The 10996-nt window shown below is 40.3% G+C and overlaps 1 protein-coding gene across 1 annotated transcript; it reads left to right on the plus strand.

Moving 5' to 3' along the window:
- Positions 1-310: 310 nt before the first annotated feature.
- On the plus strand, positions 311-10805 carry LOC137195744 (LIM domain kinase 1-like). The gene is made up of 15 exons (XM_067608332.1): positions 311-580; positions 3196-3334; positions 4230-4339; positions 4536-4709; positions 4849-4954; positions 5094-5365; positions 5444-5633; positions 6352-6438; positions 6656-6787; positions 6869-6928; positions 7034-7099; positions 7698-7884; positions 8459-8514; positions 8719-8876; positions 9446-10805. The coding sequence occupies exons 1-15, from the start codon at positions 537-539 to the stop codon at positions 10041-10043; spliced, it is 2379 nt and encodes a 792-aa protein (XP_067464433.1). The 5' UTR covers positions 311-536; the 3' UTR covers positions 10044-10805.
- Positions 10806-10996: the final 191 nt, after the last annotated feature.

Genomic DNA, 10996 nt, shown 5'->3' on the forward strand with positions numbered 1-10996 from the left:
ACAGAGCTTATTTCAAAACACACAGATTTGTTGATTCTCTCACACACTCTCTCTGAGAAAAACACACAGATGTCTTGACACATGGATGCACAGCATTAACACTCACATTTTGGACTCTGTGATCTTAACTGTCACGTTCTCCGATCTCTGTGCAGAGGACTGTAACTGTATCTCGTAGAGGTCTACATACTGGAAGTAACAGGACCGGGAGGGTGGAGCAGAACTTCCATACTGGGATAGGTCTGTTTCTCAGTAGCCAGCAGAGGGAGATTGGCCAGCTGGTGTCATTGGGTCAGTTTTTTCTCACGCAGCTACTCTGCACATTACAGAAGGAACTCGTCTGCACAGGAAGGGTCTGAGCGCATGGAGAGAGAGAGGAAAAAGAAAAGAAAAAAAGAAAATACCACTCCTGCTACCGATCACAGCAGAATACGTGTATGTCCCGCTCATGTACACATGCAGCCAATCGGCTCCTTTCTTAATTGGGTGGATTGTTTCAGAGTGACAGTTGTCTATCAGTGAACTGGCGGGGAAGAATGTCACGACGGGACCAGAGGTATCGGAGAGGAATGAAAGGACGGTAAGAGCCACTGTGTTTTATCACTGGGGTGTGTATGTGCAAGTGAGAGTGAGAGAAAGGAGAGAAAGAGTGTGAAAGAGTGAGAGAAAGTGAAAGAAACAGAATCTAAACATTGTAGCATAGCATTTGTGAACTTCCTCATACGGATATCTGCCACAACAAGAAGATACGCAAGTAAACTGTGCTTCAATATTCTACTTTGACATCAATTTATTATGTGTATGAATATGAAATGATAACAATAACTAAGTAATTGCCTTGCCAGGTATCAGTCTACAGTACAATCCATAATTGGTTTTTTTCTGTTTTATATCCATTCGTCCGTCAACAACTACTCTTCCTCAGGTCTATATTAAAACATACATACAGAATAAACTACAGATGCTCACACTTATACAACATAGGTCACATCATTAAGAAAATTTCCCCGTTACACTAAAACAATTACACAGTTAGATCATTTAAAGGAAGTTCAGCAGGGCGACACAGAACAAAAACATGGCAAGATAAAACGTCATCAGATTCTTTACATTTGACCTATAGGTAATGTCCTGACATCATAATGTGTGTGTTTAATGTACACCAGGTGATAGTGTGTCCGCAGCTCCACTTTAAAAGACATGGGAACAGATCGTAGGACAGACAGGTTTATGAATGGCTAAAGATAAGATGGGGCATAAGCCAGATGAGATGGATACTTTCAGGTGGAGAAATAGAGAGAAGAGGGAAAAAAAAGAAAGGATAACGATGTAGGCTAAGTCTGGGCTGATTTCAGGGTTATCTCACCAGATGTTTCAGGGGGGTCGCAGCTGTGAAGCTGAAAGGTTCCACATCCGTCGCCAACGGCACAATAACAAAGACAGGAGGTCAGAAATAAACCTGCAGCTGTCTGATGGTTTTATTTCTTTATTATTTCCTCAGCAACGAATGAGAGGCAGCTCTAATATATTTGTTACAGCTTCCCTTAGTGCACTGGGGAATCTACTACATCCCCAGCAGACATAGTATCTGTTAGGACTAGATTTCTGTACTCAAGTCCTACTGAATATGAGCTGTATTGAACCTAAAGTTCATCACAGCAACTGTATCTGTTAAGTAATAATCCATTTCATATCTGTATATGATCATATTGCTATTCTATCAACACATTTTAAAAATGGGGAAAAAGTGCTACTCTCAGTTCATGAAAGTATTTACATTTTCAACCAAATGTGACATGTCTTCCCCGTTAAAAATCCTGCAGGAAGTGTGTTATTCATTACCAACAGCAGCAACCACAGTTTCTGTAAAATAAAAAGCAGAAAGAGAGGAACTACTGTGTATAACAAAACAGAAGCAATCTCTGGCAAACACGATACAAACACCACAGCACCACATGACCACTTAGTAACAACATAAAAAAATTGGATCTTGCTTATCACCACTTACAGTTGTGTTACATGATCAAAACTACAAAGACCAATGGCACAATTAACTCAAATGTTATCAAGAATAACTTCCATACAATGATAAAATTATTATTTATCACAGTGAAATAGTATGCTGTCATTGAGTGTCTTAAGGGGAAGGTTGAGTCTTACGTAAGTCTCCTTTTCCCCGAAACTACTTCTTTCTTGAAAGAAAATCTTTTCGTTCCCTATTGTAAGAACAGCATGGCATTTACTGTTCAGGCTTGGAGAGGAAACATGGAGTTGTACTCTGTCCAGGAAGTGACCTCCCACTCTGGTTGTAGTGTTGGAGAGATAAGGAAGCAGGTTTTTCTGTACATAGGTATTATTCTACATCCAGTTTAAGCATGGATGCCACTGAAAGTTTCTGTTTGCAGGACTGAAAGTGAACATGCTGCACTGCATTAAAGGAACAAGGGTTTTTTTTTTTTTTTTTAAGTGGTAACTGTCGTAATGTTTGCACTTTTACATCTCTTTTGCAATCTTTGAGTGGGTGTGCCCTAGGCAAAATAACATGAAGTTACAGGGTTTTCAGAGAGACATATGACTGACCAGTGACCCCTCATGAATAGTCTTTTTGTAACAAGAAATATTAATTTGGCCCCTGGCAGACAAAGACTGAGTGGAGCATGGACATTGAAGAAAATGTGCTCTCTGTCACAGTGACATCAGCAATTTAGGATCTAATGAGTCATTTCAACATCCTATCAGCTTTGACAATAACAATGTTTCCTCCAGACGTGTGCTGGAGATAACACCAGCAGCTTGATGTCTCGGCCTCAATTTTGTGACTAATGAAAGCATCGAATTGTCATCATTCGACACAAGCAGGGTCAACAGATCAAGAGAGGAGAGGAGTTGGGTATCACTGACATGGTACACTGTGTGTTTAAACATAGGCTAACCTGAAAACAATAATTTATGGTCCAACTGACCTGGAAGTGTTCTACCTGATCCTGTGTGTGACGATCGAACAGGTCAACTTTCCACCTAAGTCTCATGTGTTCCATCACTGATTAGGCTCATGTTACTTTGCTCAAACACACCTCTGAAGTATCTACTGTCGCACAGCTGAATCTACATTTTCTCTTGTTTCTTCAGCCATCTCATTGTTTCAACATCCAACTCTCTCTCTCTCTCTCTCCACTGCTTCCCTCTTGTCTTTAGGTGCTGTGAATGTAGCTGTATCTTGTCTCATTGGTACTATGAAAAAGAGGAACAGCTCTACTGTAAGAAGCACTACTGGGCCCGTTATGGAGAGCACTGCCACGGCTGCAAGGACACCATCGCAAATGGACTCATAATGGTAATAATCATCGAAAATAAGAAAAAAAATACTCTAATCTTGGTTTATACCTAAAATTAGGACTAGCAACGAAACAGATTCATTGTGTGTCATTTCTGCTACACTATCCCTTTGCTACATTTAGGAAATACTGTAACTTAACAGAACAGGAAAACTGTTCCTCACTATTTATCTGTGCAGGCTACAAACTTCATCGTACATGCACTTCTAGACTACATAAGAGGAAAAGTCTCATTTCCTGACCAGTTTTTCCTCCTTTGGTCTTATTTTGTAATGTTGACTAATATTCATTATAATCAGTCACAACACCAAAGTTAAAGACCCAACAAACGGTCTTGACCTCAGTGTATAATCATCCTTTCTGTTTTTCTGCTGACTTGCTCCAAAACACTTTGAACTCTGCCAGTAATAAACTGATTCAGTCTGTGGGTTAGTTTAAAAATAGCTTATTGAATAATTTCAGCAGTCACTCCAAGCCACCATCTGTTAAAACTGACAACTTGCCATACAAATATCAAATATGTACATTATATTATATTCACAGACAGAAGTGTAGCCATAATCTCTACAGGATTAAACATTGCAACAAGAAATACTGAATCTGAAACTGTTTCACCAACTATTCCAACATTCAAAGCCTTCCTGTCTCTTGGTTTCCCCGTGATATGAAAGTAAATGCTTTTTTTCCTTTCAGTTCTCAGACCAGAGGATATCCTCTGAAAACATCCTGACACTACAGGATCTTGGTGCAGGATGTGCTGAAAGAACTTTTTTAATTCACATCTGCTTTTGGCCTTTCAAGGCAAACCCCACCAAATGTCATCTTGTAAAAAAACAATATTATTCCTGTAGCCTCTGCATTGTGTTATATCACACTGTCTCCCTGTATAAACAGGTTGCTGGAGAGCAGAAGTACCACCCTGAATGCTTCACTTGTACGAAATGTGAAATGGTCATTGGAGATGGAGACACCTACACACTCATCGAACGCTCTGAACTGTACTGGTAAGTTTAAAGCTGACAGGGAAGGAAGAAATGAAACACATCCACACACATAGAACTACAAATGGGATGATAAGAAACAGAAGCTGAGAAAACCGAGAAAATAGAAAAGTTATTGTTGTTCTATACATATTTTGATTCTGATGTGCGTGTGCTCTGTGTCCTATTCTTCTGTCTCTGGATTTTGTTTGTCCTGCAGTGGTCACTGTTTCTGTCCGGGTGTAGTATCAGATGTGAGGTCAACTACTCCGCTCACCAAGAGTCCCCACATGGTGGCGCTGGTGTCTCTCCCTCCCCGAGCTGGCGGCCAACGAGGTCTGACTGTAGCCACTGACCTCAGCCAAGAGAAAGGCTCTCTTGTCACCGTGATAGGGTGAGTTCAACAACGTGTAAATCTTGCATTTACATATTTGCTGAACTTCAACTGTACCCAAAAACAATTTAACCTTCCTCCTTTTTCTGCCTTACCCCACCTTTCCACCACCTATTCACTCATTGTAACTCTCCTTCAGGTTAGACTCAGCGGCCCTCAGCCCTGACCTTCTGTCCTCTATCCACATTGGTGACCACGTACTGGAGGTCAACGGCATCCCTGTCCGCAACATTTCCCCGGATGAGGTAGGCCTCAAACCACCCGCAGATTCAGCAACAATACCATAACTAAATGAGAAGTGGTAACATTCACAAAAACATTACTGAACAAGTAAGACAGAAGAATGAAGATAGTCAAAGGTCAATACTATATCCTTTCTTCCAGATAATCCATGTGATCGAAGACACAAGCAGACCACTGCAGCTGACAATTGAACACATCCCGCATTCTTCCAACGACCATCCTCACTCAGCCAGTGTCCAGGACAACATCAGCTGTCCTGACCCCTGTGTCCGTGACAAACTCGCTTCAATACCCAAACTCCCAAGTCTGGAGGAGGAGCCAAGTCAGGGAGAGGAGGCAGATGAACCAATCAGGATGAGTCTCTCACCACCTCAGCACCAAGGAACCATGGGAATGCGATCCAGACACATCATGTAAGTGCTGACTCTTAGCTTACTTTGATTTATTACTGCCCTGTTTCTCTCTGTCTAAGTCTTTCTTTTCTCTTTCAGGCGCAGCTGCAGTATAGATAAGTGTCCCTTGTCCCCTGGAGCACTGTCACTTTTATCTCAAAGGAGAGAGATGGTTCGCTCAGAGTCTCTGCGTGTGGACCCTGGAGAGCGGACCCACCGCATCTTCAGACCTTCAGACCTCATCCATGGAGAAGTGCTTGGCAGGGGCTGCTTTGGACAAGCTGTCAAGGTACCACAGTTACTTGTTTCCATCATTTTGTCTCTTTCATTATAATGGGCAACTTTCTCAAAGCATTTCAAATGAATGTACACTTAAGCCGGGCTCAGACTACAGGAGTCTTATAAATCCTAACCGATTTTGACATCAGGTTGCATCACGCACACAGATGTTCACAGATGTTCTTCTCTCTAATCTCAAATATGCACATACTACAAGATTTGAAAATAATGGCGCATCAAACGACAGGATGTTATTGAGATTATCGTGACAGAGGCAGTAATGCACCACTTCATGTGATCTCACATGATCTCATGGGGAAGCAGACCCGTACAACAGCTTGTTGTTGTTTCTTCACAGTTGCCATTTCAAGTCCTCTCATTCACTTCCATCTCCTTGTAGACCTATCTCTCTCATTGGCTACTGTGTTCGCGCTCATAAAGTATTGACTCATCCAGATTTTAAATCCTAAATATAAAACATGTTTGAAATTATTGGGGCAGTTCTGGAGGTTTAACATTGGATCTGTAAAACCCCTTACATTACACCATAATCTGGGCCGAACATCGGTGCCAATTAAGGTCCCAGACCAGATTTCTCCTCCAATTGTCAGGAGAGGTGAATCAGGGATAAATTGGCCAAAAACTCCTGTAGTCTGAACCCGGCTTTAGTTGTCAATATATGTAAGGTTGATTTTAACCGGCGCTGTGATCATCCTGTTGCTGTCAAGGTCACACATCAGGAGACAGGGGAGGTGATGGTGATGAAAGAGTTGATAAATTTTGATGAAGAGACACAGAAGACTTTCTTAAAGGAGGTAAGCCATCAGAGCACAAAAGGCCACATGATTGAAGAAACTTACATCTCTGATAACCAGAAAGTATGGGATGTGAGCTTCACACAACACACTTATATTTACCAACCCCACTGGTGTAAAATCGATGGAGTTCCCCTTTAAAGAAGATGGATGTACTTCACTATTGAAGCCCACTTTAAGTTGTATTATTAAGTGTATTTTCACTTAATTTGTACAGGTGAAGGTGATGCGCGGTCTGGATCATCCCAATGTTCTCAAGTTCATTGGGCTGTTTTATAAAGACAAACGAATAAACTTCGTGTCTGAATACATCCAGGGAGGAACTCTCAGAGAAACCATCATGAAAATGGTAAGATAGGTTTTTAGTACTACTACCAGTGCTGTTGCAGTACAGAGACACAATATGTTGGTTACAATCTTGTTGTTGTAGGACAAAGATTTCCCCTGGCGCATAAGAGTGAGTTATGCCAAAGACATTGCGGCTGGAATGGTGAGTCTTCCCGGCCAATATTATAAAAGTAAAAGATGACATCTAAAATCATTCCTTAATCTGGTCCCACCTTTCCCTAATGTACATAAAATCTCTCGTTCTAAGGCATATCTACACTCCATGAATGTCATCCACAGAGATTTAAACTCATACAACTGCCTGGTCAAAGAGGTAAGAAAGTTGTTCGCACACACAAACATCAGAAAACATCAGATCTCTTCACAGCACATCAAAAATGGACAATTTCACCTTTTACATATCTCAGTTTTGACAGTGGTATGTATTTGTTGCAGTGCTCATTGATATGTTGTTACTACATTTAATTTGATATATTTGTGGAATTACTATGAACAAACAAAACCAGGTTTAGGTTCTGATAGCCAGATCTATTTTAGATCCAATTCCAAGTTGATAAATCAAATCTCTAAACAAATCTAATCTTTTCGTTTAACTAGCAAAGATCAATGTAGAAAACATTCAGCTAGTTATCTCCACGAAAAGAAAAAAATCATATCCACTATTCTAACAGCATAATTTTAACTTAATTAGCTTTACCTCATTGAATACATAATTGATTTCAATAAGCCATGAGGTTTACGGGACCTGTATGATCTGTATTTTGAGAAAAAAAAAGAAACAGACGAACCTAACCAATATAAAACCTCATGGTGTGTCTGTTCTAATATCGAGTACTACTAAAGATGCAGAGCAGCATAACTCCTTATTTGACGTTTTTAACATTTCTTTGTCTCTCTCTCTCTTTGTTTAGGACCAGTCTGTGGTGGTGGCAGATTTTGGGCTTGCCAGGTTGGTGATGGAGGAGAGGAATCAGAGCAGAACATCCTCTCTAGAGCGGCCTGCAAAGGGCCCACTGTCAGAGCTCCGCAGGCCTGACCGGAGGAAGCGGTACACTGTGGTAGGAAACCCCTACTGGATGGCCCCTGAGATGATCCGTGGTGAGTGCGCAAGGTTGCAGGCTATTAGTTATAGCGAGGGGGAGGGCAGGGGGAGGTCTGGTGGCCCATATGTGACAATTGTTTGTTTCCTGTCTACGGTGGAGGAGAAGAAATTATAGTAAATTGTAACTAATCCTTTTGAGAACATTTGTATTAGAGGAGAGAAAAAGTATTTTAAGCCTTTTTTAGAAAGGAAGTCTACCAACGGAGATTCATACTAGATTTAAACTTTTCTTTTTTAATCAAATGCTTTTAAATTAATGACAATATGCTAAGAAATATTTACTCAAGTGCTTTACACCACGCTGGTTTGACACAGATATAAATACTCTAAAGCTAAGTTTCTGAGTACTAGTACTGCCTAACCTCAACTTGCCTCTCGATACCATAAGTGCAATATGCAAAAAGGGGGGAAACTGTGTAGAAGACCTGCTGTTACTCTTAGGCCTAATAGGAGATTTTATATGACACACACAACACATGATCTGGATTGTTTAATCAGAAATAGAACTGAAAGTGCTGAAGACGGGTCAGTAAGGATGTGCTTTACGAATCTTTCCTGTACATCTCTCAGGGAAAAGCTACGACGAACGGGTGGACATCTTTTCCTTTGGTATCATGATATGTGAGGTAAGAATGTCTAGACAGAGTAAAATGTTCCTAAAAAACATTAAGCACTTGATTTTTTTAAAAATCACAAGATATGCTGTTGACTGAACAATCCAAAACTGAGTTAAAATGTTAAATGTCAAAGAAACTAGCAATATTATTCATATTTTTGTCATTAATCAAACAACTTATCAATTTTAAAGCTGTATGCATCAATCTCTTCAGATCATAGGTAGAGTGAATGCCGACCCCGACTATCTCCCCCGGACAAATGACTTTGGGCTAAATGTAGCTGGTTTCCTGCAGCAGTACCACCCTCCACAGTGCCCCTCGGCCTTCCTGCCGCTGGCTGCACTCTGCTGTGACATGGACTCTGAAAAACGGTATGACTGCATAAATCCAAGACATCTGTAAATTTCTATAAATCAAAATATGAGCTACATGTAAATATTGCTCAGTTAGACTGAAACCAAGTCCCTCATTTTTAATATGTAAAATACATTTTAATTGTTCAGTTCTATCAGAACAATCACAGGCCACCCAACCACTACTTAATAATACACGCCTCATTAAAGGGGTAGTGTGTATAATTTGGGGTAAGTCAGTCCATTGTGACTCCAGTGTCATCAACTCTACCCTACGATGACAAAGCGATGTGGTAGATAAATGTTGTAATTAAGGAAATTGCTAAACAAAATATTGCATTCATTCGTTACCTTTCACACTACAATCAGAAAGTCATTTTCTGGTTAGTTTATGCAGAGTCCACACTCTCATCCAGGACTCTTGGGCTGTGTGCTGCCCAAACAGTCAATGGTGTACTAAGCAAAACAAACTGAAGTAATACAGTGCAGAATAGCCAAGTAAATATATTGTTTTTGCACCACTGCAGTAGAGCTGCATGTAGGACTTACAGCCTCTCGTCACTACTCTTTTTTTCTAACTCTTACAGTGCTTCCTTTTCAAAACTGGAGGAGTGGCTGGGGAACTTGCTGATGCACCTTGAAATGGGCTGGCCTCTGCTCTCTGAATTAGAGCAGCTCCGCAGAGCCTTCTGGCAGAACCACAACCACCAACACCACCCTCACAATCAGACCATTAACTCTAATGAACAAACCAATTCTTCACAGCCACAAAGACAGAGCCCTGTCCCCACACAATCTTTGGACAATGGAAATAACCACAAAGAGCCTAATCTCCTTACTCAGAGCAAAGACCAAAATAGCACACCTGACAGTCATTTGGACGAAGAGCAGCACACACATGACCACCATGACACGAGGACTGAGCATGACCACTCCTGCTTGAACAAAGACTGTAAGGACAACTCACAAGGAAAGAGCCAGAGGTGCTTCAGGTCTACAAGCAGAGACTCAGACAAGGACACGTCTGACAACTATGAACACAGTCTCTCAGGACAACCAGACGCCCAGCGTGAGCCCACACAACCGCTGCAGGTCAACAACTCGCTGCTAGGCCGATGTAACAGGCTCAGTAGGACAAGTAGAGTGCTATGGGACAGATCTACAGAGAACAGCTCCTTTCTCTGACTGCTTAATCCGATGGCCAACACAAGAAATGTCTACAAAGTCCACTCTTGAAGGATATGCCTTTTCAAACAAATTGGACAGAATTAACATAAACCTAGCGATAGAAATCCAAAGGGGATAATTTACATGAGAAGCATTAAATGATTTGTATGCAGCTTAATCACAACTGGTTAGCATATTAAATTTGCCTCACATTTCTCTTTCAACCAGTATTTATATGTTTTCAACTAGAGCCCAACCAATACTGGATATTTGATTTTGATACTCATATTAATATTTGAGAGTTTAAAAATGCAGTAGTGGTATATTGGCCAGCATTCATTTTACAAAAACACATAACATAAACAAACATTTTTGATGAGGATTCCTTAAAGTCCCCAAAACTTCTCTGTGCTCTCTGGTGGACAGACTATGTAATGGTGACACAGTTTCTAAATGACCCCAAACATATCTTCGACATTTCAAATTACTACAATTTCCCTTGACATATCGGCTAACATGTGCTGATATTGGTATTATTTAAAAGGCTAAAATTGGTTGGCCAGTTTACAGGTTGGGTTCTAGTTTCAACCTTGTCCAGAAGCTGTGAAACACAAGATGGCACTTTATACTTTAAGCTGCAATACGTTGCATGGGTCAGTTATTTATCAAAATACTGTAAATGTATTTTTTGTTAAACATTTTCATCTAACATCTAACAGACTGATTTGTAAATATAAACCTGCAACTGCGGTTAACTTAATAAAGAGAAATATAAATTCATGTGAATGCATTTACATCCCTTTTTAGCATTAAATGACTCCTTATACGCCTTAGTGAAATTTACTTCTACTTGATTATCAAATACAGTCCTTTTCTAGACAATTGTTTTTCATTTAGTAAGGAAAACAGCCAACAATTTAACAATATATCTTATCAATGTTAATGATTTCATTAATAAACTTAAAGGAATA

The sequence above is a fragment of the Thunnus thynnus genome, chromosome 13, assembly GCF_963924715.1.
Source record: "Thunnus thynnus chromosome 13, fThuThy2.1, whole genome shotgun sequence".
Classification (NCBI taxonomy): domain Eukaryota; kingdom Metazoa; phylum Chordata; class Actinopteri; order Scombriformes; family Scombridae; genus Thunnus; species Thunnus thynnus.

What these genes read in the sequence shown, in the direction of transcription:
- LOC137195744 (XM_067608332.1), top strand. Translation starts at nt 537, where the DNA reads ATGTCACGACGGGACCAGAGGTATCGGAGAGGAATGAAAGGACG. An exon ending in AGAAGACTTTCTTAAAGGAG is followed by an intron (nt 6,439 to 6,655) that starts GTAAGCCATCAG and finishes TAATTTGTACAG; the next exon opens with GTGAAGGTGATGCGCGGTCT. An exon ending in GGCCCCTGAGATGATCCGTG is followed by an intron (nt 7,885 to 8,458) that starts GTGAGTGCGCAA and finishes TACATCTCTCAG; the next exon opens with GGAAAAGCTACGACGAACGG.